The sequence below is a fragment of the Thunnus thynnus genome, chromosome 7 (genome assembly GCF_963924715.1).
Source record: "Thunnus thynnus chromosome 7, fThuThy2.1, whole genome shotgun sequence".
Lineage (NCBI taxonomy): Eukaryota > Metazoa > Chordata > Actinopteri > Scombriformes > Scombridae > Thunnus > Thunnus thynnus.
The window spans coordinates 24980145-25007111 of record NC_089523.1 but is presented as its reverse complement, the minus strand read 5'-3'; the positions used below and the strand labels follow the sequence as shown (position 1 = coordinate 25007111).

Here is a 26967-nt window from a genome sequence, read left to right as displayed (position 1 = left end):
AGAGCCTAATTTGAAAAAACAACATAATTTGTTGCATTTAAGTGATTAGGTGTAATTAAATCCAGCTAATGTATTTGCTGGTTACCTTTGGGGACCATATGAGAAAAAAGGGAATACAAAAAAAGAAAGAGCTGAGCTGTGTATTTACTCTGACATGCACTGGATTGATAATATCCTAAAGATAATTTGTATTATATTCAGTATAAGCTCCATTTGTATGGGGTGGTCCCCGGGGGGTAAAAAAAGCAAACCAAAACCACTGTGGAATTGAAGCAGAGAGGAAAGTAGTCATGAAGCCAACAAGAGCAAAAGTAGCCTTCCTAACCCAGTGGAGCCTCTGGCTTGGCCCAAGAATAAGTATGAAACCAAGTCATCAAACTGTATACATGCTGTGCAGTTGGTTAACCAAGTGATAGATGAAATTGTTCATACTGTAGTTGTAATTGTGTGACCTGTGTGTATTTGTGTGTGTTTGTGTGCAGTATATACGTACATTTGTGTTTGGTGGTGGACTGTTTGTGAGTGTTTTGTAATACTTCCAGGTTGTACTGGCTCCATGTTCTCACTAATTGGCTGTTTGTTCCCTTTCCTGCAGAATTTGCTGTTTCCCAACCAACCCCAGCAGCCCAACAGTCGCTTCTCAGTGTCGCCCAGCGGAGACCTCACCATCTCATCTGTGCAGCGGGCAGATGCTGGTTACTATATCTGCCAGGCCCTGACCGTTGCAGGCAGTATTCTCGCCAAGGCTCAACTGGAGGTCACAGATGGTGAGGGAAAACTGGCGCGTAACTTCTTCCATGCCAGCACACTACAGCACACACTTTAGCACCGCTGCAAATGTAGTGAAACTGGTGCATATGTGCATATAAACACAGATGTATACTCAATATGTTTTAATCATGTTTGATCAACCCCCTACATGCGCTTGATTTTAGTTTGTCATGGTTAACTGGAATATCTTTCCTGTCTTGTTGAGTTTATTGTGGAATTTGGCCTTTTGAACTTTTGAAAGTATAAATACACAGGCACAAACAAAATGTTTTTATTCCATGTGCAGGAATAAATCCAGCTTTGGTTTGAGAAATGCCAGCATGTGCATAGAACACCTTCAGTCACTGTGTTTTTCTAGTACCCTCTTTGTTTCAGACACAATTTAATTAAAATGTTCTGCTTTTTCATTTGGAAAGGAAATAAAGCATTGCCCTTGAGTTCCTTCAAGTTTAATGATCAGCATTTGGGTGAGTGGGTGAGGTGCAAGTATGTTTGTGAGGGAGGTAGCAAGAGAAGGAGACAGGGAGAAAGAACGGATGGGGGGCGGAGGGGCATGATTGAGTGAGTGAGTGACAATGGTTCTGTGGAATGAATTATGTGGTCCTGCGAGGTGTGGGAGCATCTAATCTGCTCAGCAGTTGTGATGGCAAGATAGACGGCCGTCCATATGTCTGCTAAAGTACCTGCTAGGAGAAAGATTAAAAGCATCACAGGAACACTTTTTTTCAGCATTTTGTTTGAAACAGGAATGGTTCCATTACACATACAACTTGGTATGTCCTTCAGTTGATTGGAATAACTTCACATTTTATACCCAAATACATTGGCGGCCTTTTTTTGGTTATCATAAGTATTTACTGTATGTTTTCCATTTCGGATATGACAATTTTGTTTCTGCTGGAATGTGTTAGATGAGGCATGTGAGCAAGACGAGTGTGAGGCAGGTCTAAAAGAAAGGGAGGGAGAGGAGGAAAGAGTACAGGAGGGCCAGGGTGAGGTCATGGCCACACCTGCTGCAGTCTTCTTGTGATTTACTGCACCAAGCGCCGACAACAGTCTGTGGAGTTCAAGGAGATCTGTAATGAGAAATTCCTGATCCAGAAACCCAAGGCCTCAGTCGAGCCTCGCCTCCTCCCTCCGTCACTCCTACATGCCATCAACACATACATCAGACTCATCAAGCCCCTAGACCAAGCAATGCCTTCTGCTTGCGTACTTGCTTCTGTCAAAACTAGTCAAAGCTTACTGTCTTCTGTTAAAAAGGAACAAAACAAAAATGGATGCACATCATAATGCAGGGTATTTAGTTGTGAACAAAAGGCTTTATCCTAGATTGTAATGGCAGTGTAAATCTTGACGTGAAAGCTAAGGCAGACAGAGAACTTCCTTGTGTACTTTTATGAGATAAGATAAACTACAGCACAGTGAGCCCTTGGCTAGAAGTGGATGCTTTGAATCCACTCTTGGCTTAGTTTATGATTTACATCATTACTTGGTGATTCATATGATCACATTCTCCCTAAAATAAACAATCCAGTAGACTAAAATAATAAGTGAACTATTATCATTGCAATTGATGTACTACATTTGGCTTCTGTTAGATAATATAGAGAGGTTACTGCACAGTTTTTCTCTGTCTCTCTCAGGGGACCCAAAGCCAAGGGTGACCATAATGCAGCAAACGCATATTACTTGGAATCGCTTCTTTTTGTCAGATGTAGCTGCTACAGAGAAAAGGGGTGGAAACGAGGGTGTGATAATGTGTTGAAAGGTTACTGAGGTAGACTTGGTAATTAGCCCCTGCAGGTCTGACATCATTAATCCATACCTTCTAATTAATGTGGGTTCTGTGATGCCAGGGGGACTCCACATTATTCAACTCTAAATATATAAACTGCCTGTGTGGTAGAGTGCTAACTCTCTCTGAGATCACCTCTGACATACCCACTATTTCATAGAAGGAACCCACTGGCTTTTTTGGCACGTTATAAAAATGAATTTTCTCATGTAAATTGAATTCATCATGGCTTTAGTATTAATCTAAAGTGAAACTTGACTAATATGTAAAATGGTTGTTTTCGCTGAGTATTTTCTGTTAAGAGTTTGATTCTTCACTCTTAGCCTCATGTGTATCATGAGGTGGTCTCAGTGTCAACATTTTGTATTTGAAATTTACCTTTCATTGTGCCCCTCACTGCACATAATGAAGTATTTATCTGAACCACACTGAGTCAAAAGGCAAGAGCCTCCTGCCAAACTGTACCACAGAGTCTCGAGTAGTGTATAAAAATAAGGCTACCCAGGCAATAACTGGAAACTGCTTAGCATCCCTCTGCCACATCAATGAAACTAGAAAACACTACTCAGCTGTTTTTACCCTGCTTCCTGGAAATACAGGATATAGTCATTGTTCTGTGGTGCAATTACAAGACCTACAGAGAAAATAGGTTATTTTATGATATATGCCCACATCCACCACCAGCATATTTTATGATCAGTGCTGTCATAGTCAGACGCCTTATATGTACATCTTCATCCATCTAAAATTCAAACTGTTGTTGAATGTATCTTGTAAATAATAATATGTCCATAATGTATTTGTATTGCAGTGCTCACAGACAGACCACCACCCATCATTCGCCAAGGCCCGTCCAACCAGACATTAGGGGTGGACAGTGTGGCGTTGTTGAAGTGCCAAGCATCAGGAGACCCTATCCCCTCCATCAGCTGGCTGAAGGATGGGATTAGTCTGCTGGGAAAGGATCCTCGCATGTCCCTGCAGGAGCTGGGCAGCCTCCAGATCAAAAACATCAAGGTACAGGATCTCACTTGTATAATGTTAAGACCCATCAATCATTTGTGCTATGTTTTATTCTTTGCTTCATGTCTTTGTCACCAGTCTATTTCCTTGTCACTTAATTTAAGACGTGTTTACAGTTATGTACATTTGTATTCTTGCAATACAGCACGATATACGCTTTTGTAGAATTCAGTAGGACATGGCTCAAGCGTAACTTTGATGTGCAAGAGGAACCATAATGCCTTAAAGAGATGAATAGGCAGCATTGATTTTTTTTTTTTTTTTTTTTAATTGTTTGATAGCATTACTTAGTGGCATGGCAACTCCAATGCAGCTCAGCTGTGCAGGGTTGGAGGGACTCCAGCTGTAGGATAGAAACATGTATGCACTTAAGATATATACACACACATGTACACACATACACATTTTGAGTAGATTAAATTTAAAAGGCTCACATCTTCCTTTCCCCACTCTGAGGCCTCAGTGGAATATCTATTACGCTTGACAAAGCTGCCGACCACTGACATGTTATTTAATAAATGGAAGGAAGGCAGAGGGACAAAAACCAACAAAAAACAAAGTTCCTAAGAGGGATAGAGAGACAAGCCAGCTGTCATCGGTCCAGGGGGTTCCAGCAGCCCACCCTAAATTAATTAGCCTGGCTTTGTTGTGGTCGGCAGGACAGTGGGGAAATAAGGAGGGGGAGTGGAAAAGTGATGGAAGGGTGGTGAGTAGAAAATGGAATTCATTAGGAAATTAGCGTCAGCACTTTGAGGCACTCACAAATGACATACAATTTGGCCAGCACAAGGCTAGCTCGTGAAGTCGCCCCATCTCTTTTCAGTATTTCAGTGATAGGAAGATCACATGTATTCTGTCTACTACTGCTCTCAGGATGTGTGAAATCACACAAAGTATAATTAGTGGAGTCATTGCGCTCTGAGTGTTGATGCTTTTAGTGTGTGTTTGTTTGCATTCATATATGCATGTGTCTCCCACTGCGCTCCAGCTTTCAGACTCTGGGATCTACACATGTGTGGCTACCAGCTCTAGTGGTGAAACATCATGGAGTGCTTTCTTGGAAGTCAAAGGTACAGCATGGCATAATGATTCCATGTATTTTATGTACTTTTTTTTTTTCAACTTGTTGGTTCCACTTTGTTAGAGTAAATTACTTTTTTCTGTCTCATTCGATTATTTCAGAAGCCGGGGGTGTGATGGTCATGAAGAACCATGATGAGAATGAACTTCCAGGCCCACCATCTAAGCCTCAGGTCACTGATGTCACTAAAAACAGTGTGTCTTTGTCCTGGCAGCCCGGGATGGTTGGAGCATCACCTGTCTCCTCATTTGTCATTGAAGCATTCAGGTTTGTTTTACCAGTAACATCAAACTCTCGTAGGTTAGTTAGTAGCCTTGCTATTCTATGGATCACAAGTAAAAACATATTTTATTTCACATGCAATATATTGTGAAAAGACATTGAAAATAATGTGAAATAACCCTCTTCTCTTCCATTACAGTCAGTCTGTGAGCAACAGCTGGCAAACAGTAGCAGATCATGTGAAAACCACCCAGTTTACTGTCAAAGGTCTCCGTCCCAACACCATCTACCTGTTCATGGTACGAGCAGTCAACAGCCAGGGCCTGAGTGATCCAAGTCCCATGTCTGACCCTGTCAGAACACAAGGTACCTTTAAATAACATTAATATGAAAGGAATGTTCATGGTAGTAGCAGTGTCTATTGAGAACATATGTAATGTCTGTGTAGATTCTTAGTCATCCAAGTCATGGTTATCCAAGGAGGGTTGAATCAAAGGCAATTGAGGACGACAAACCTTCCTTGGATAACATATGTATAATAATTTCCAAACCTGTCATAATCACTGCCACTATTGGAATGCAGTTCTCTTTTTTAGCTGAGTATAATTTCTGATGCGCCTTATAGGTTAAGGTTACTGTACTCCCCCTCAAAGTGTGATACTTATCATCCCCTCTTGGCAATCCACAGTGAATAGCCATACTGAAATACTGCAGAACTTTCCAGAGGTCAAATTCTCCATCTCAGCCCAGCTCATTAAGGCTGCACTTAAGCAATTATGTAAAATAAGCATGTCTACTTTTGGAAGGCCTAACTCAGTTAGTGCTATCCCTGCTATGTTAATGATCATAACAGGAAAAAATGACTCCCTCCAAACCCAAAGAAAATTTGATTATGGCACTGGACAGACCACAGTCTCCAGATTACATTGATATGATAAGTTCCCAGCAAAAAAAAAAACAAAACAAAACATCACATTTTGGCCAAGCACTGTCAAATGCAAGCCGAGAGTGTGTTCTTCATAAAAAGTATAGTTTACATTGCAGCAATTTAAATTGTAGCATATCTCTCTCATGCTGAAGTGAAGGTCTTGAGATGATATATAGACATGTTTATTGACAATAGCATGAATTGATGACGAATTGATTTTCCACTTCTTTTTAACTGTGTTTGGTCTGTCGTGCCCTATTAGTGTGGCCTGTGATTCATGACTCTGTTGGGTTGTCTGAATAAAGCTTTTTTGAAATATAATTTCTTCCTGCAAGCTTTTTGCTTTCATTCAGTAAATAACTCAAAATGTGGGTTGCTTCAACCACACTCAGTATCTCATACACTGTTTTTTATTGCTTGTAACTTGAAACACATGCATGTGCAAAATGGGAAATGGGAAATGAGCTGGAAAATAGTGTCATAGTGTCCATTCATCTTCCATCCAATATGTCTGGGGGTCGTGCATTCAGAGTTCATTCGTTGATGTGGTTGTTCAGTCAGACCCCAGTAAGTGCAGACAAGTCACACATCTGAAGAACTTTGCCAGCCCAAGTCTCCTTTCTTTTCTCCAAACCAGACCACTGCCTTAACACAAAATGGAATGAGGTCATTTTAATGCAGATGAAGTTGCTCCTTTTCAAATGAAGTAGTGATCACCAAGTGTATGCCTCTTTGTTGAATCCTCTTGGTCTATTCAGCCCGTCTTTTACCATTCCACTTATGATGGTGATAACAAGACTTATTATAAGAAACTGAGTAAACTCTGTGAAAACCAAGTAGAAGAGAGTCTTTAGCCATCTCTCTGAAACACACACACATTTGTTGTCTGTCTTTCTCATTGTTCTTTCTCTCTCTTTCAGACATAAGTCCTCCAGCTCAGGGTGTTGACCACAGGCACGTACAGAAGGAGCTTGGTGAGGTTATAGTTCGGTTGCACAACCCAGTTGTCCTGAGTCCCACAACCATCCAGGTCACATGGACAGTAAGTGCAGCATGTTATTTTGCGTGTATATGCAACTATATTTAACTACCACTAAACTTTCAGCAAGTACATCATTTTTATTTGTTAGCCTAGAGACCTTTTACTTGAAGAACAAAGATATATTTTAGATCTGTTGGTTTGTATGTGGTTTTCTTATCTCTCTGCAATCACTTAAATATTTGATTTTGCAAAATTGAGTCATAAAGTCAAGCTAGTTGATATTAACAGAAGATCTCTCTTTGAAAGCAAAAAGCTGGTCCTCGAGGCTACCATTTGTTTTATGTTTGGGAATTTTAGTCAGGTTGTTCCATAAGACTGCAGCTTTGAAATATTGTAATTGCTGACTTGAAAGTAACTGAACATCAAATAGCTGGAAAATGGTTTCTTTTAACTACAGTGAACATCAAAAGAGATGTCAGAGACATCTGGTTGTTCATCAATCTTCCATATGTCTTCAGCTGCTTCCCTCTTAAAACAAAGACATTGCACAGATAAAATTAGATTGAAATTAATGTTTGTGGTTAAACGCTGTTTTCCTACTTCCATGAGATGATGCATTAATCTTATTTTACACCACACATTCAAACAAACTCACCTGCCCCACATATTGTGGAATCAGCACAAAATCAGACAGTTTTATTAAAAACAGCTACAGCACTGACTAAAATGATTTTTTATTTACTTGCATGGTAATGATGACAAAAGGGCTCTGTATATTCTTCAAAGCTCAAGTCTTTATACAATATATGTGCTGGTTTATTTTGACTGTGGTGCTATAAATCACTCTGGTGCAGGTATTTACACTTTATACCTATCATATAGTGACATGGGGTGCCTGTTTCCATTTTCAAATGAACCACATTAGCAGTTTTCCTGGTGACATGTTTATTGACCCCTGTAATAAGTCTCACCTCAAGACTTGGTGGCTAATTTAATGCTAAAGCATTGCTTTATGATTGCAATGGGCAATCAACACAAAACATGGCTACCTAATCAATCAGAGCCCTTTCAGTAAACAGAGAGGCCACTCTCAGAGAGCTTTTATATTCCCAAATCATTCCATTAATAAAAGTCACATACCAAACAGGGAATCCATTTTGCTGATTTACTCAGGCTACAGTGGCGAAAAACAGCTGCTTAATATCCCACTTGGAAGCCCCACTCACTTCTTCTACTGTTAACAAGCCATTACAGTGAGTTATGCGCCTGCTCCTCCTCTGCATAAATTCAGCTTTTTCTGCCCAGCTTAATAGGCCCAAGTTTTAAGGGAGGGGTCTTTTGTGGGTTGCAAGGGGCTATCACACTTAAGTCTCTTCATCTTTTCTATGGGACAGATCTCTTGTTATCACCTCTGCTGTGTATTCTCCCGATGTCCCTAGGGTGTCTATGATTGTTGCTGCATGACATTCTCTTACTCACAACCCATCATACATGTGGTAGGACCTGCACTCCAGTGTCACTAATTAGTATTTATTTATAGAGACATGCATATGTCCTTTAAGGTGGCATTACCAAAAAGTCTTTTTAATGGATGAGGGAACACTTTGGGCTGGGAGCTGGGTGTGTGAGGTAATGTCAGGGCGTTAATTGAGATAAGTGTGTCATAGCTGGTGATAAAAGGCCCATTCAATGAGCCTCTAAACTGTCATGAATGCAATCTCGTGAGGAAAAACTACATTGCAGAAAAACATCCTTCCTTTTATATTATGTAGTGACTGGCCCAAGATAGCATCTACCATTCTCCCCCTGTACTGCTCCTTTTGTACTGAAATACAACAGTAATCTTGTCTTTGTTCATTATCTCAGGTGGATCGTCAGTCCCAGTTCATCCAGGGTTACAGAGTTCTGTACAGGCAAACTTCAGGACTGCCCTCCCCAGGACACTGGCAGACCCAGGATGTCAAGGTCCCTTCTGAGCGCAGCATCATCCTCGCCGCACTCAAGAAGGGCATTGTGTATGAGATCAAGGTCCGGCCTTACTTCAATGAGTTTCAAGGCATGGACAGTGAATCCAGGACAGCACGGACTACTGAGGAAGGTATGAAGCAGAAAAACTTTCAGAGTATATATAGATTATGTCAGGAGCAATACAACATATTGAATCAAACACAAATGTGGGATGACGGATGACACATGACCCCGCAGGCTGCTTTCATGTTGGTTTTTGTCATAATTTCACAGGCACCACTACCCCTCCCTTTGATACTGAGAACTGAGGGAATATGTGTGAATGTTTGTGTACATGCATGCAAGTTTGTGCCTGTCTGTCTGACCTTCCTGCTGTGCTTTTTTTGTTTATGATTGGTGGTGTTATTGCCAGCCATCTTCTAATCCATCACCCAGCAGCCACAGGCCTGAGCTGTGATTGGACACAGCACACACTTCCTCCCGCGAAGAGGATCTGTCGCCCAAAGCTTGATTCATACAGGCTCTGACAAGGCCACAGAGCAGTGTGGCACAATATTGTACACATGACACACACACAGGTCTGTGTTTGGATGAACTTACTCTTTTAACCCATGCCCAAACAGAAATGCATCCAACAGCACCGCTACAGCCTTTTGTCAACCTTCAAGTCTAATAACAATAATTAAATTATGATGTGATCTGAAGTAAACACACCCAGTACATGGCCACAGCAGCACAAAGGGACAAATACAGACTCTTTATACTGAAGACAAAGCCCATCTTGCCGCAACATATTCAGGCATGCATGTATAGGAGACAGTTCACATCCTGTCGGGGTGACAGGCCCATTTATTTTCCCTTTCTCAGAGGGACCATATCTCCTGTGGGCAGCCAGTGTACGCACTGCTGTAGTGGAACTGCCATCACATTACAGCTGTCCCAAACACACACTCTTACACAAACACACACATATAATAAACACATACATGCCAGCACACCTCCTCTCCCTAAGGCCTCTAGAACCTGCATGTCCTAGCTATTACCAATACTGATAATGGTCCCTGCTTCTGCCCTATCTGCATCCCAGTCCCTCAGAGAGCTTGACCACTTTCTATTTCTGTCACAACCCCGCTGCTGTGCCTGGTCATAGCTGATACACCGTCAAACACACGGCTCGAGGCTCCTCAGAGACCCTGGGACTACTGAGCAGGGCAGCTAGATGGATAGAGAAGTCTAGTTCAGAGAGTGATTAAAACTTAGGTTGTCCATTAGCTAACACAATTAGAGAATCCCCAGAGCAGGTCCAGATGGATGCAGGGTTACAGTATGCTCAGCGCTCCAATTCTGTGTCCATCTTTGTAGTCTCCCTCCGCCTTTTTCACACATTCTCTCACTCTCCATCTGGACAGGGATTCAAGTCATGGCTGATAAATGAATTATGGTTGCCACCTGATTCCTACTGAATGTAAGATGTCACCATGGAGGCCCATTTTTTTATGCAAAATAGTGCATATTTAGGTAAATCAGTAACATTTACATAGATGATGATTTGCAGTGGTCTAACTTTCATTCATGTGGATGGGGGTGGAGAACAAGGCCTACCCAGTGATTTTCTTTAGCTATTGGCTTTTTTGCATGGGTATGAAATGTTTGTATTTCTTCATTATCCAGCATAGCACTGCGCAGACGTGAGAGACAGGAGGTCACATTCCTGCCTGCCATACATCACTCCACTAATGGCTCTATTAGCACAGCCTCTGAGGCCTCTAATGAAAAATGTGTATTGTTTAGCACAAATATGCATGATAATAAGCTGCTAAATCATTCATAACATTAACTTTGAACGACATTGTCTCTGATGGCTGCTACCCACCAATCCAGCACTTTGTCACCTGGATGTAATGCAGCATTGGAAAGCCCTGAGCATGATGGTTGATCAGATGCTCCCTTGGTAGATTGTTTCTAATCTGGCCAAGGTGTTGGGTTCATCATTGGGCCCATTCATCTTCTATCATGCCAGGTCCTTCTGGCTCTCTGGGGGCCAGTGTGACCAATCGTGCTGAGGGATGAGCACAGATTTACAGGGTGACACGTGCCATTTTGGATGGAGGCGAGGTGAGGGAGAGGCAGCTCAGGAGTAATTGACCTGTCAGTATTCTGCTGTGGTGCTGCTCCCCTGCCAGCCACTGCGGAAATGAGAAAACATTATTTTTAAAACGTTATTTCCAGTTGGGCCAACTGTTATTTATTTTTCCTGTGTTACCCCTTGTGGGGTCAGAAGATTGTTGCCATCAGAATAACAACAGAGTGAGGTTTATGAAAGCTTGGACTTGTCTTGTTTCTATCCACTCTCTGTCTGCCTGTGGACAGAGCCGATTCATTTAGATGTGCCTCGCTCTGAAGCCTCGCTCTGATCCTTACCTACTGGCTTTAGTTTCATCTGGCTGATCGATGGAATCAGTCAATATGTTTACTGAGACCTTGTTTCCTTCTCCTAAAATGTATTTTTTTTTTTCATATTTCCTCCACGTCTGCGCTTCATCCTATAAGCTTGTTGACCCACATGCCACCCTGGCTCGGTCAATGCCGGAGTCTTAGCTTGACTGAGAGCACTTTCCTGACTGTGCCAGGTCGTCATTCCACAAATCAATACCAGTATTCTTTCTGCAAATCCACCAAGCTGGAGCAGAGAATGAGATATTAAATCATAGTGAAATGTTAAAGATAGGCTGTAGCCATGTCAGACCTGCCCTGGTCTTCATGTAAATCCCCTTCTAATGAGACATCTTGACAGCCTTCAGCCACCTGCCATCCCTGAAGAATAACATTCCTTGGAAAAGTGTGTGTGTGTGGATGTCTGTTCATGGCTATGTGTACTTGTGTGTACATATTAATGAGCTCCTCTACAAACACATTCAGATGCACAGTGTCCCAGTATTCTTGTTACCAAGAATTAGATACTTTCCTCCTTTGTTTGATCCTCAGGGTAGTGTATTTGATTGTTGACCTCTTTATTTTCTGCCTCCTCTTTCAGCCCCCAGTGCCCCTCCTCAGCAGGTAACAGTCCTGACTGTGGGAAACCAGAACAGCACTTCCATTAGCATCTCCTGGGACCCCCCTCCACCAGATCACCAGAACGGCATCATCCAAGAGTACAAGGTTGGTTACTGCGAGTCAGCATGGACTCTTATTTAACTCATTCAGGTTCACAGTGAATCAACTGCCTCTTTTCTTTTTCCTCCTCTCTGCTTTAGATCTGGTGTCTAGGGAATGAGACACGTTTCCATGTAAATAAGACAGTGGATGCTGCCATACGCTCAGTGGTGGTGGGTGGGCTGCAGGTGGGAGTGGTGTACCGGGTGGAAGTGGCTGCCAGCACTAGCGCAGGCGTCGGAGTCAAGAGTGAACCCCAGTCTATTATCATCGGTAAGATTTTTAGCATCCAGCAGAAGTATATGTCAGTGAATGAATCATTTCAGGAAAAGAGCAAATCATGTGGATATTTTCTTTAAATACTAGGAATTGCCAAATGTATAATATTGTTGAAATACTACCATTTTTATATGTGGCCTGACCACAGATGATTTATGTGGGGCTGAGGCAGATTGTGCCTGATTTGACCCATAACTGATGGCTTGGCCTGTAGCATGTTCTTATTTCCCCAGTGTCACTCACATAATCCATCTCTGAGAGCAGAGCTTCAAGCTTGCAGTTATAATACGTTGTGGGTTTGCTTGTCTGTGGATGTACGAATGGGTGTGTCTATCTAGTTAAACAGTATGTGTGTGTAATATAAAGATGAAGAACATTTGTGACACTTTGATCATATGTGCATTTTTATCTTTATGAGTAAATGTATTTGTACCTATCAATGTGTGGGAACATTTGTTTTTTTGCTCTGAGTCTTTCATGCTCTTAGAAATAGTGTCAAGCAGACTAGTTGGGGTGAGCTGTGATAGAAGATCAATACAGACCAGGATCCTCTCCTTTCATTTCACATAGTGTGTTTTACCAGCAATGGAGTGAATTAAGGGCTGAGCTAAGCAAACAACCTGCTCACCTGGGGGTTTGTTATAAGCTTTTAGGCTTTGTCTTTTTCAGTCTGCACATTATATTTCACTGCACATCCTTCAGATCTATGACCTGCTCCCTTGATCAATATCTCAGTCGAAATTCATCAGACTGAGTTTCTTTGAGCCTAATCTAGCCCTAACCCTATCTTGATGTATATATAGGTGTTATTTCATCAGAATGGAAAAGTGGAACATGTTTAAGCCTCAACTTCATGTCTCAACTTTCACCTGTTGCCTGTTTGTCCCTGTGCCCCCAGGTAAGGAATTTCGGGACGTGATTATACATGGAAACCGGAACAACAGCATCACAGAACAGATCACTGATGTGGTGAAACAGCCTGCTTTTATTGCTGGTATCGGAGGCGCCTGTTGGGTCATTCTTATGGGCTTCAGCATCTGGCTCTACTGGAGGAGAAAGAAGAGAAAGGGTCTGAGCAACTACGCAGGTTAGACTGATCATAGCCCCATAGTCACCTATGCAAATTACCACTGACATTCTGTTCTTAGTGTCAAAGTAAACAACGGAAAATTCTTTAACTACTCAACAAAGCAAGAATAACTTAACACTACATTATCATCATTCAGTCTTAATCAGTATAGTTTTGATGAAACATTGCGTAAGCTGCTAACCATGAGCTTGAGACAGCTATGGTGTTAAAGCTCAACAGGGAGACAGATGTCAGTGTGAATTATTTCCAGAGGGCTACAGTTTTTTTGACAAATCCACCCACGGTGTTGGTTAATAGCCCAGGGTGGTCGAGCTGAGTGGGCAGACTGGACTCTCTGTTGGTCACTGAAGCTGGAGTTCGTCCAGCTCTCTTCCCACACACTGACCCTGACATCTTACTGAGTGACCCCTTGTCAATACTAGCAACCACCAAGTCCATATGCACTGCCAAGGGTACGAGATTTAATTAGAAAGCAGAAAATGGTAATGAACTGACACATTAGCGTCGCAGTCAGTGAAACATGATATTCTAGTATTAGTTCTTGCCTTAAACAAGCAGATATTCTCAAATACTTACTTATTTAAGCATTTAAAAAAAGATTTTTAGAAAGCCAAAAAAGAAGATGTACCATAGCAGCTACTGTAAGCTGGTGTGGTTCATTTGCTCTTCATTTCTGTTTGTTACATTTATGTGTTTGTGTGTTTTCTTTGGTTTGTGCCACCGTCTCTACACCTCTGTGGCCTCTGAGCCGGCTGCTTTCCTGGCTGTCGCTCTGCACACTGGGCGACGACGTGGTCTTATATTCTCTGACCCTCAGCACCTCTTACCTTAACCCTGTCTCCAGTGTGCAGATACCCCTAAAGCACCGCTTATCTCTGCAGGCTTTTAACACACAACTTCTCTGTCTTCTTGTTTTGCAGTTCAGTCCTTCACCTTCACCCCTGCAGGTACTGTTCATTTGTCCTGTCTCCTCACCCCATCCCACGGCAGATTCATCTCCTGCCCGCTTATAGTATATATGCTTGGATTGTCAGACTGATGGCCATGGCTAATGCAAATCTAAACCTTACACCGATGACAGCAATTTTAAGCCCCCAGAGCAGCAAATTTACAAGTCGAAGAAATCTAAATTTGCTATTGGCTATGACCAGGGCCCTGCAAACTTGAATCCTTCTTTCTGCCCAATCTACAGCCTTATTTACATATTGTGTTGTATTTGTATGTATGTGTGTTGTGGCTACCTGTTTTTGAATGAAGTTTCATCATGTTTTGTGTGTTTTTCTTTGTGGCAGTCTTGTCTTTGGTGCAGGGTAAGACTGTCCGTTTTCCTTTTCCTCCAATGATCTCATTCCTCTTTGTTTTCTTTCCAAGATTGAAATAGTGTTGTAACTTACATATCTGTTCTCCATAGGTGTCCATTAGGTAACTGGATGGTGTATTTGATTTTTCCCTCTTCCTTCTGTTTTTTATTTTTATTTTTATTTATTTGTGGAAACATCCCTCGCTACTACAACTATATTATATTTACAAATTTACAATTTGTTTGCATATTTGCAAACTAGAGCTGCTGGCGTGAGCCTGAGTGGCACCAACACTAAATCATTCATCTATCTTTGTCTGTGGATGGAGTGGGCTGAGAGAAGAGTCACCTGTCTCAGACATGAAGTAGTAGGGAGTAAAGAGAAAGTTATTAAAGAGGGAAAAGGCATTACAGCTTGATATAAAAACTTGGAGGCCTTTTTTCTGTATAGTATACATGTAACTAATAACTGTGGTACCTTGAGTCAGGGCAGCATAGTGACCTCGCCTCTGCTTCTCAGATTTATTGACAACTTTAACTCATAACATTTTCGGTAAAGTACACATGTAGCTATGTGGTCCCTGCGGAGCCTTCCTCCGAAAAGCCATGTTACTCTAGCCTTTCCACAGCAGCTGTGATAACAAATTATGGAAGACATGAATATGTTAGTGAAACTTGTCTGGTTTAAAATTGGAAGCACATCTCAGAGAAGCCAGAGATGAGTCAGGTTATTTCACTAAAAGAGTTTGAGTGGCAAGCACAAAACAAGGTCAAACATAGAAGAGATTATATAGTTAGAGTGAGGTGATATTTAGAACATGTGCCAGAGTGTGGCTGAAGAGTCTTACAGTGCTGCTCTTCTCTGTATTGACAATTAGTTGATGTATCGAGAGTGTCCTGTCTCTGCCTCCTAAAGCTGCCAGTACAGGAGAGGTAAATCACCACACTGTTGAGGCGCACGGCCAGCAGGGAGGAGATTTGATGGAATTTTTATACGCTGATTATGTCCTCCCCCCTTTAATGCTTATTAAAGGGGATTAATCTGTATTCATATTGGAGAAAGTGCTTATCTGGAAGACTGAGGCAAGAAACACAGCTATGCCGCCATGTCACTCTGGCTAACATAAAAGTATTCCACAGCAGCCCAGAAATGTGCCTGAGCACAGATAGGGACTTCAGAGGCCTTCCCGCTGCACAGCCTCCCCTCGCCTCCGCCTCCTTCTCCTGTCAGTCCTCTCTCAAACGGCAGAGAATTCTCTAATGGAAGTTTGTTGGTAGTGGAACAAAGAGAAACGGCTTTAGCTATGACTGAATAAAGGATGGCAAGTCTGTCTGGGGCTGTCAAAGCTATATTTCATTCAGACAGACCTGCAATGTTGGTTTTATCTGGGTAAAACTATTGTTAGCAATAAGCATTTTAATCCTGCTTGCTGGTATTCAGTCGCTTTAACCTTAATGCAGTAAACAAACTATCAACTGTTCTGACATGCATGCTAAACACATTTTTAATTGTATTTCTCTTGTTTAAAATCCTAAAATTTTGATTATAACAGAGAGAATTGGATTGAGCGAGCTTAGGTAATGTTGACGATGCATTAAAATGTCTTTTCAGCAGCCTCTGTAATCTACTGTGGGAGTTTCCTCTCCCTGTCATCTGTGTTACTACGTCACCCATAGAAAAGCCCCCTCTCTTGCCCATGCCTGGGCTTGTTGTGGAATCAACCTGAATGAAACAGAAAAGAGTGGAGGAATGTTCAGCCTCCTTGTCTCTTTAATCTCCATCTGTGGAACAAATGAGCCAAATTACTAACAGCTCTCCTTCTCTCCTGAGTAAACCAGCTCTCTTTTTTCCCTCCTCGCCCTCCCCCACCCCCCCTCATCGGCATGAGGTGATTTCCAAAACTCTTGCTGGTTTTCTGTGTTTCCTGTCATCCATTGAAGTTCTTAAATGCTTAGAACTCTTGATGCTGCTTTGTCATCATGGTCGTTGAACAAAGATGAAAAGGGATCCTTCCCAGCCGTCTCTCACTTTGAGCCATGGAGTTTTACTAGCCGCTGACAAAGAGCGGCCCTTGTTATCTATAGATCACTGTAATGGAACAGGCCACATGCATGGCTTCTGGGGAGCCCTGCTAGCTGAGGGATCAGTAACTCAGCCTCAACGCTTGTAGATAGAAAACTCAACGTGATTAATGAGGCCTCTGCCTTTTCTAATCATTTTTTGGCTGAGATTTAATCACAAATCTGATAATAACTCAGCAGCAAAATAAGAAAGATGAAATGAGTTTTCCCTCTCATCAGGCATCTTGTCCTTGAGGAACACATGACATCTCCACTTATGCAAAGCAAAGCAATATGAAATCCTCATCATTGCACTTTTTTTTATTTTCATGAAAGGCTTTGGACACAGAGTGACATCTGCATCCCTTAGTGAATCTATTAACTGTCTTACTGTGTAAGAGAAAGTGATTAGAGGAAAACATAGTTGTAGAAACACAAGGGCAAATCTGGACAATGCTGGAAATACAATGCATCTTATCTGAATTATGGAAATAAATCTTGTTTTTTTTTTGTTGGTTTGTTTGTTTTGCTATATATTTTAGCCTACTAGAAAAACTTAATATCTGGCTTTGTCTTTTTCCTCTTTCTTACTTTTCTGACTTTAGTGACATTCCAGAGAGTTGATGGTGGTCTGATGAGCAATGGAAGGTGAGTGTCCCACCAGAAACATTTCTATTTCTATTTCTATTCACAACACCAAACTTACTATCAGTATAACATAAATAAATATATAAAAGTATCATCCCATCATCATTACTGTATTTATTACTCTCTGCCCTAAGCTATATTCATCCTAACACAACATTTCCCCAACATGCATGAGGTCTACAGCTCTACAGCTAGCTGCTTTTGATTCTAACACTGATAAATGACTGATAGATTGATAGATAACCAATACCTGTTTGTGTGCCTTTCATGCAAACCCGCGTGCAAATATACATTTCTACCACATCTCCGTTCATGCATCGATAGATGAACTCATAAATCTCCTCAACAGAATTAACAGAAACAATTTAAGCAGAGAGTGCTTTTATTTTGTCATTTATCTTCTGCTGCTGGCTACAGGCAACCCAGAAGCCCTCTGGAGTGATAAATTTGCCTGTCACCTTGCGTGGGCGGCTGGGATCTGAGCACATGTAATAATGTAAAAATAATTACCCAGGGGAGAGGTGTGTGGAGGTACCCCGCTTGCACCCCCATACAGCCTGCTCCATTTCAGCATGTGTTAGTGAAAGAGAGAGGGGCTACGGAGAATAGGGCACATCTCAATGACACCAGTTACTGAGCCTTTGTGGGTATTCAAGAGACTCCCTTGAGAATCCCAGGCCTCTGTCTATCTACTGCTTATCACACCTGACTAGGTAAAGGCTCCAGATCTCAAACACTCAGCGAGAGATTGTCAACTAAATCTGACCCTGTGTGTCTCTGGGCTTTTGGGAATGTATGTGTTATGCAGTCTGCTTGCAGCACTTTTATATTTATGTTCTTTCAATTTTTTTTTTTTCTTACTGTGTGCGTATGACTGGATGCCACAATGGACAATTTTGCCTATATTGTTCTGTGAGCTGCCAGCAGGCTCTCAATGAATTAGCCACGCTACTTGCCATGCCTTTTCTCATCTACTTTCTGCTGTAGTGTTTTTCCTTCAATTTTCCACATAAGTGGTTCTGATTTTCACTCCAGCGAATGGGATTTGAAATGTCTGTATTTGTGGTGCTCTGTATTTGTCATATCTTTAGTCAGTAGCAGCGACTGCCACAATTTTCACGACACTGGAATAGGATGCAGTCTGGAGCTCTTATTCTAACATGAGCCTCTGATCCGTTAGTCACTCTAGTGCCATCAAATCCCAGATGTTGCAACTTCCCCATCTGCCCTGAGAGTGAAAATGTGTAGCAGAGTATCAGAGGAAAATGTGTTCATTTGTTACATGAGCTGTTTATTGCATTAATTAGACAATAGCAAATGAAGCCACGTCTGTTTCCAGTTTCTCATTGGCTCCTGCCAAATTGCCTTGACTGAACAATTACACTTAATCGATCACAAAATAAATGATTCATGGAAGATGAATAGGCTGCAGATTGGTAGACCTGGACGATTTGACTTTGGCTGCTCAATTGAAATTGATAAAAGCCGATAAGGGCTCATTCCTTATCCCCCTGCCAATAGGGAGATGGTAATTAGGAGGTAGTAATAACTTCCTATCTCGGCACTGATCAATATTTTAGCAAAGCAGATTTACTCCTATAGGCAGGGAGAATGGGCTGAGCAATGCAGTGAACAGGTTTCTTCAAGGCTGTTGCTATGGAAATTCCTTTACATCCCAGGATCTGAATGCTAAATGACAGCATGTTCCTTGAGAGTTAATCTAGAAAGTAATCTGTGTTTCCCATTGCTCTAAGTGTTAGCTAATGTCTAGACTTTTAATCCAAGTTCCATTCACTAGTCTGCGGGACCATAAACACCTGATTTATGAAGTTGCTTTGGAATTAATATCTCTCACTTGGCTTATTTATGGGGAGCTCAGTGTCAGGCATCTTAGGCAGCATTTATGGTTTCCTACCTATCACAAGTAACTGAAATGTCTAACAGGATGAGGAAACGGTCCAAATCAAAATTTATCTGCCAAGGCTGCCATCCATCCAAGGTTGGGCGGGGATTAAAAGTTAGGTGTCAACTTTTCATTAGACGTATGACCCGGTGTCCACCCCCCACCCACTCCCCATTATCCCACCATCTCACACATACACAAACATGCACGCACACACACAGTCACACACACACACACACATATATATATATATATATATATATATATATATAGCAAATACCCCAGTATAAATCAGTCTTATTCTAATTATCCAGGAATACTGCTGTGTGATAAATACAAGGACGATGCAGCCATTTCAACTGTCAGCTCCTTGTCTTTCAAATGGTCTTTCTCTAGTGGGCTGGGGGAGGACTCTCTGGAGCAGACAGGACAAGTGAGACTTAGTAGTGAGACAAAGGCACAGTCTTTTACTTTAGACAGTGTATAGTTATGTTGCAGTCTTGCTGGACGTAACAAAAGAGAACAATATCCTCTTCTTTTTCAGCTGCTTGGAAATTTAAGTCTGACAGATGCTAAGCGCACAAGAGTCAGACAGGAGAGATAAAAAAAAAAAAGAGGACGTGGCGGTGTACAGGGGGAAAATAAAAGAAAATAGGGTTAGGGAAAGATGGTATGGCGAGAGAGAATGATGGCAGTGGGGGACATGGCAGCCAGAAACAGAAGTAGAAGGACGGGAAGAGATGTATTACCCTATAAAAGTGCATGTGTCTGATGCACAGCCATCAATTTGAATGACTTGTCTCCCCTGAGGGCCTGTTTTGGCATTCAGGAACCACAGCGAGGGCTCTTAGCTTGCCAGGGCTGCAGTTCATTTGGCCTCCCTCCTCTGTGGAACAGCTCTTCTCATTAGAACCTGTGGCTGAGGGAGAGACTGACTGCAGCACGCCCATTACCTGCCCCTGTCCTCAGGGCTTGACTCTCTCCTAGTCCCTCAGAGCCATCACATCTCCCCATTGGAGCTGAGACAAAAAGCCCCATCAAGCAGCCAGGCTGCTAACTACTGTGCTCCACAGCTTCTCGGAGCACACATGTGTATCTGTAGTTGGCTACATACAGCACTGCCGGGACTGACAGCGGGGTGTGCTGTGTTTCTGAGAAGGCAATGCCATCCACTTCTTCACATGTGGTACTTGTCTGACCAATGCAGGTTGTTATTTCTTAGGGAAAAATGAGTAAAAGAGACCCTGTGGAAGAAACTTTTTTTTTTTTTTGGTGTGCACAAGGTGTATTTTTTTGTATCCTCCCTCTACTTCAATCAGTGAATTGGTAATTACACATTCTTAACTTTTTGTTTGCATTAATTCAAATCAATTTCCATTGCAAGTCATTAGAAACAAATGGAGTGTGATGTATCAATGAACTGACACATAAACAAAGGCATTTAACTCAATTTCTCATTCTCATTTAACTCCATCTGTGTTGCCCATGGTAACGAGCCTCAGACGTGATTGTACAGTAAAGTGGCCCTAATGGCCTCCCAGCAGTCACCCATGAGAGGTTAAAGTCTTAATGACTGTTTTTTATGGTTCTCACCCCCTGAGGAGGGACACAACACCTGTTAAATGGAGCTGCCCTCTCCCATATGCAGGCATCCCACAAGTGGGCCGGGGCATCATGGTGGGGGCTAGGGTGGAGGTTTGACGTCTCATCAAATAAGATTTAGAATGTCTGGACATCACCATAAGGGGTTGATGGGAAAACACAGCAGAATGTGCAAGATATTAATGAATAGGGAAACATATACATGTGGGTGTCAGCGTGCACTGTTGCACATGTGTGCAGAGAGCAAATGCATGCATTAGTGTCTCCACAGTGTGCTTTTGCATTAATAACTCAGAGTATGTGACAAAGACACAGCAGGAGAAACAGAGAGATAAAGGGCTGCTGTGTTTGCCTGAAGGAATTCCAACTTTGTGGGAGAAGAAATTTATCCGTATAGTATTTCCTTCTATCTCAAAAGTGTCTCATTAGCTTCAGAGGCTTATTGGAAGCTTATCTCACACAACACACATTGGTTTGCACACACTAATGTTTAAACATATGTTTAATTGTATGTCTTTACTTTGTCTTGCTGCTGATTGCTGTCATGTTTCTTATTCATTATTTCTCAATTCAGTAATGTGATGCAGAATTAAGCTATACGTAAATAATTCTGGGGCATTAAAAAAAAAACTCAGTTATTAATCACCTCAGGTATGAGTTACAGCCTATGTTTAATCTGGTGTTCCATCCTTTATGTCCTCCCAGCCGGCCAGGACTACTGAATGCTAGTGACCCAGGCTACCCCTGGTTAGCGGACTCCTGGCCAGCGACCAGCCTGCCTGTCAACAGCAGTTCAGGGGGACCCAATGACCTGAGTAACTTTGGCCGAGGAGGTAAGTGAAGGTCTGCCCTGGTGGTCTCCTGGGAGAAACATACCATAAAAGATGAAAGATGATGGCCTGCCTTGCTTTCTGTTCTACCGAAGCTCTTGTTGTTCATCATGTACATATACTGTATGTCTGCAAGACATATACATATATGCATATTGCATGTGTGTATGGATGTATGTTTATATATCACATCAGAGGCATCCACTGTCAGCTGAGTAATTGCAAATAGTCCAGCCTGGTGTCATAGCCCATACCTCAGAGCAAGAGAATGCGAGAGAAGAGACGGGCAGAGGAGGCAGAGGAGCAGGGGGTGGATGGGTGTTTGAAAGGATGGTCTTGAGCAGCCAGTCGTGAAGGACAGGCGCAGCTTGACTGGCGCAGATGCGGACACTTCCGCCATGGCTCTACATCATCTCCCCTTCACTGGGCATGCAAACCATGCACTACGGAGAGAATCTGCTTGCTCTTTTCCTACCTCTTTCTCTCTGTCTTTCCCTCTGTCATCACACACATGCAGAACAGCAGCATTATCCCTCATGTATATGAACAGAGAAGGGAGGGGAGTGAGATATATGCAGAGGGGGAACGGGGCACCTCAGCTGGGAGGCTGGGGCTTTGAATGCATGAATAACTGAGATGATATTTTTCAGTGAGATGAATCTGTTAAGTGCTGTTTCTTAAAAATTGAGATGATCTGAAAGCATCAAGCCCCAGACTGTAATTCCATAACAATCCAGGAACATGTGCGCTTGAATCCCAGGTCACTCAAAACCTGGCATACAGTTGGATAGTCTTTTTCTCTTATTGTCTTTCCTCCTTGCAGCTTTTATTTTTAAAAAATCCTGGGTTTTAGGTGATGTCCAGATTTCTTCAAGAGGACAGCTTCATTTCTATAAACCATCTCCCTACCCTTTTCCAGATCTCCCCAGTGGGCAAGGGGATAAGACAGGCACCATGCTCTCTGATGGAGCCATCTACAGCAGCATCGATTTCACCACCAAAGCCAATTATAACAGCCCAGGCCAAACATCCCAGGCCACTCCTTATGCCACCACCCAGATTCTTCACTCCAGTAGCATCCATGAGCTGGCTGTGGACCTACCCGAGGCCCAGTGGAAGGCCTCACTCCAGGCCAAGCAGGAGATGGCTAACTTGGGCTACTCCCTGCCTGACAAGAACTCCTGCAACAACAGTAAGTTACGCTGAGAAATTGAGTGTGTAAATAGTGATTTGTGGGGATATTGTTGCCCTGATCTGTGTGAGGTTCAGCAAGTATTTTTTTTATGTATGTATGATAAGCGTCAGTTAGAGCCATTATTCTCATCCTGTTCCATAAAAACTGAGTGAACCCGGATCACAAGCCAAAAGTTCACAGTTGTAACAAGGCCGCCAGTTTAAACTCACTTTTCCACCTAAAATCTCTAAAGTCTTTCTAACCCCACTGTGGTTGGAGAGAGGTTTTCTTAAAAGGAGCTATTTTCCTCCAGCAGACATCATCTTGGTTACACTCCAAGGTTGAATAAACATCTCATGAAGGAGTAGTGAAGTTAAGTCATCCATCCATTTTCTTGCCCAGTTTTCATGATGGTACCACTCCTCCTTCAGTTACAGAGTAATCGCCAATCCATTTTAGCTTGGCTAATATTTAAGAAAATAATCCAAATTAATTACCATGGATTTGATGCTGGATTTTTTAAAGCCGGATGGAGTTTCATATTTAAAGGTGCAATCAGTATTCCTCGGCTATATTCTAATACATATTTATGATCTCATTTTCCAACAGTCTAAAACATATTAATTATAGTTTTTACATAGCCCTCCTAATGCAATAAATCTTTAAAAACTACTTTTCTAATTCTCCCTGGCATTATTTTAAGAAGTATGATCACATATGATTAAGTATGATTATATCTCTCTGAATGGGGACAAATATTAAATTAAAATCCCCCACTATGGACTCATTTATCTCATTTTATGAATTGAAGAGAGCTTGATGGAGGACTATTGCAATATTTTTTGAACCAACAACAACAAATCTATTGTCTGTTGCATACAAATCAGAAAGTGAGTGACAAGTTGAAAACGTGCTGTTTGTTTAATGTATGGATCCTGAATATGTCCTGCTTGCTTGATGCTCTAATTGCATGTTTGCATGTGCTTGTGCTAACTGCCAAACACCTGATGCCACTGTGATTTTTGCCCTCTAACCCCCACTGTAGCCCTCCTTTTCATTCCTGACTACCGATTGGCCGAAGGATTGTCTAATAGAATACCACACAACCAATCACAAGATTTCAGCACCACCAGCTCTCACAACAGCTCAGAGCGAAGCGGCAGTCTCTCAGGTTGGTTTATGCAGCAGAGAATTTCATGAAACAGATTGGGACACCCTCTGGGGCTCTGCCGCTTGACTTTATGATGGACTGATTTCTTAATTGCTTTATTGATCTGTTATTTGCATGTACAAACCTGACATCTCAATAAAAAATATTTTTTTATTAACATAGTCCCTCTCCCTCACCAGAGATGCTTTGCTCACTCAGCTCCCACTGCTTACAGTTCATTACATGTGAATGCTTTATAGCATGGGTGTAGATTTGAATATGGATGGTAGGGACATGGCCCTACCAATATCAAGGTGTTGATGGATTACCTATATTTTTACCGATCTCAAACAATCTTTAACTCCATATAATGTTAACACTAAGATCTCTGTAGAGTTGCCAGGGTTGTTTGTTTTCTGAAAAAAGTGCATCATAATGATAAAGAATGAAAGAGCAGGATATGGGGGGTACTTGATCTGATGATCTGGCAACCCTGAACTTCAAGCTGCACACATTTTTGACTAGCAGCATTCCAGCAGCAGCAGCACTATTGGAGTCAGTGAGGTGAAGAATCTGAAGCGGTTAGTATTTATTGTTTAAACGTTCCAAATGTCACAGAATTGAAAACGACTTCACCGGATAAAACTAAGATCATTTGATATTATATTTAATTTTAGCCATTAGGTGTTAGCTTATTTGTGATTGTTCCTCAGACATGCTGTTTAATTAAACAACTTTATTACTGTTGGTGAAAATTTCTCCCAAAAGCAAATTAAGACATCTGGTCCTTTTTAAAGAAGAACCAAAGTGTCAGTAACAATTTAGCTTAGGTAATAAGAATGTTCTGTAATCAATTAGTGGGAGAAATACTTACTATTTAATGCCAACTCTCCCCTTTTCCATGAGTGGAAACATGGCAAGAGCAAAGATATTATTGCATATGTGTCATTAAGACATGAACATTATTTAGAGTTTATATTTAGAACAGAATTTATATTTATCAGAGAAAAAAAATCATGATCCTAGTCCAGTTTCAGGCAAGCCAGCAAATGCATATTCAGTAAAGTAAACATTTTGCAGTCAGGCTCTTTATGTGTGTATGTGTGTGCACACGTGTCTATGAAAGAGAAAAGAGCAGTGTTGGGTAACGTTACTTTTAAAAGTAACTTGTTACATTACAACATTACTGTCATTAAAAAGTAACTTGTTATGTTACAGTGCTACCCACTGGGAAAAGGAAAAGTAACTCAGACTACTTTTGCATTACCAAAAATGAAAACCCCTTTACAATTCCTTGCATAATAATGCAAATACTTCCATGATGTAAAGGCTGTCCTCTCTACCATCTTGCTAGCTGAGCTACACAGATGCACTGACCATAGACTTTAAAAAAAAAAAAATGGACGTAGTCACCATGATGTCACCCATTGGTTTGTGGACTGCTGTTTTGAACATGGTTTTGAAGTCTCAAGTTTGGCGATGACTGTCATCATCTCTGATTTTTGAAGCCAGAAGTGGCCATATTTGGACGAGATGATCTGACCTAGTGCTGGCTGCTAGCTTGGTTAGCACAGTGCATTTGAAAATGCTAAATTTTGGTAGCAAAAATCAGGCTTAAAACCATTATAACAAAATGTACATACCGGAAAAACTGAACGGCTGACTCCTTAGAGAGTCTTTTAGGACAACCAAACGCTGAACGTGACTTTTTTAGGTGACCAAAATGTTGCAATTAATTTTCATGAAATAGTGGCAGCTACGCCTCTACTCTGTGAGAGTCCAGTAGAGGGCTCTGCCAGTGCTCATAGAACTAGGGTTACAATATTGTAACCTTCGTACCTTCACTCCAGTATGGCTGCAAGAGGGCACTGCAGTGTTGCAGTTTTATTGCTATCAATACAATCACACTGTTTCTCGTGAGATCAATTCTGCTTGAGTTCCTGAAACAGCGAACCTCCAGCCTGCTACAATATTTTAACAGTAATGGGCTGCTTTTTTTTTTTTTAAATTAAATGAGCTGCTGTATGTAGCCATGTTGTGATATAGGATAAGAGTCAACAGATTATTGGAGCATAAAGAAACAGGACAGTTAAATCAGAGAGACAGAATAATACTATGATCTCCTGACAGACTATGGTTGCAAGTGCTAATGCTGGGTTTCTGCCATCACTGCCGGTCCTTGTAAAGGCTTTGTCTCTCACTATGTGAGTGAGCAGACGGGAATAGGGGCAGAGGGAGTCTTTCAGACAGAGTGGACTATACACACACACACACATACACACACACACCATTAGAGATGCTTGGCTGGGTAAAGTGGCAAAAATACCTCCCTTTTTCCCTCTTCCCCTAATGGTGGGCGACTACACTAAAACCCATGTTCAGAGAATTACAATGTCATTTATAGGACACCAAGGCAGCCCTCTGCCTGCCTCCCCTCCACTCTCCTCTTTTATCTAGTTACAAGCCACTGCCTTAACTGGTCTCTAATTCAATGCTCTGGCACACAGTGGGCTGGAGAGAAGGATGTGAAGTGACCATGCCTTACAGGCAGATTCTTTCCATAGACTCGCAGGTTAATGTCAGCTCTGACTTGGCTTTGCACATACTATATTATGATTTCATGAGAAGAAGAGAAACACAATGTACAAAAAATATATATTTTAACTTAGAAGTTAATGTATAGTGTGTCAGAGAATATGCTTTTAATGAAAACTTCAAAATCTGAGGAAATACCGTACGTTTATTTGCTTTCTTGCGGTGTTAGATGAGAAGATCAATACCACTCACACATCTGTTCATTCAATATGAAGTTACAGCCAGCAGCCGGTTAGCCAAGCTTAGCATAAACACTATAAGAAGAGCTTGCCTGGTGCTCTTCAAAGGTTAAAAAAATTATCACTTACTAGCACATAAATCTCTATAAAACATCAGTTTTTTGTTTTTACACATTTTTTGTAGTGTATTTCCAAAAATTTAAAAAATGTCCTTTAAAGCACTATAAGTT

General features: G+C 41.6%; 1 protein-coding gene across 14 annotated transcripts in view; it reads left to right on the top strand.

Moving 5' to 3' along the window:
* robo2 (roundabout, axon guidance receptor, homolog 2 (Drosophila)) overlaps positions 1-26967 on the top strand; it is a 343344-nt gene that overhangs the window by 298339 nt on the left and 18038 nt on the right. For 6 of the 14 annotated variants that reach the window (XM_067595136.1, XM_067595138.1, XM_067595148.1 and 3 more), the window contains 15 exons: positions 596-767; positions 3381-3586; positions 4581-4662; positions 4775-4940; positions 5095-5261; positions 6744-6865; positions 8672-8903; positions 11808-11932; positions 12028-12199; positions 13104-13292; positions 14216-14242; positions 17262-17304; positions 21515-21642; positions 22559-22831; positions 23859-23984. In XM_067595136.1, the coding sequence (XP_067451237.1) occupies positions 596-767; positions 3381-3586; positions 4581-4662; positions 4775-4940; positions 5095-5261; positions 6744-6865; positions 8672-8903; positions 11808-11932; positions 12028-12199; positions 13104-13292; positions 14216-14242; positions 17262-17304; positions 21515-21642; positions 22559-22831; positions 23859-23984 (2230 nt within the window). The remainder of the gene's footprint in view (positions 1-595; positions 768-3380; positions 3587-4580; positions 4663-4774; positions 4941-5094; positions 5262-6743; positions 6866-8671; positions 8904-11807; positions 11933-12027; positions 12200-13103; positions 13293-14215; positions 14243-17261; positions 17305-21514; positions 21643-22558; positions 22832-23858; positions 23985-26967) is intronic. The other 8 variants (XM_067595141.1, XM_067595140.1, XM_067595147.1 and 5 more) reach the window with 6 other exon arrangements.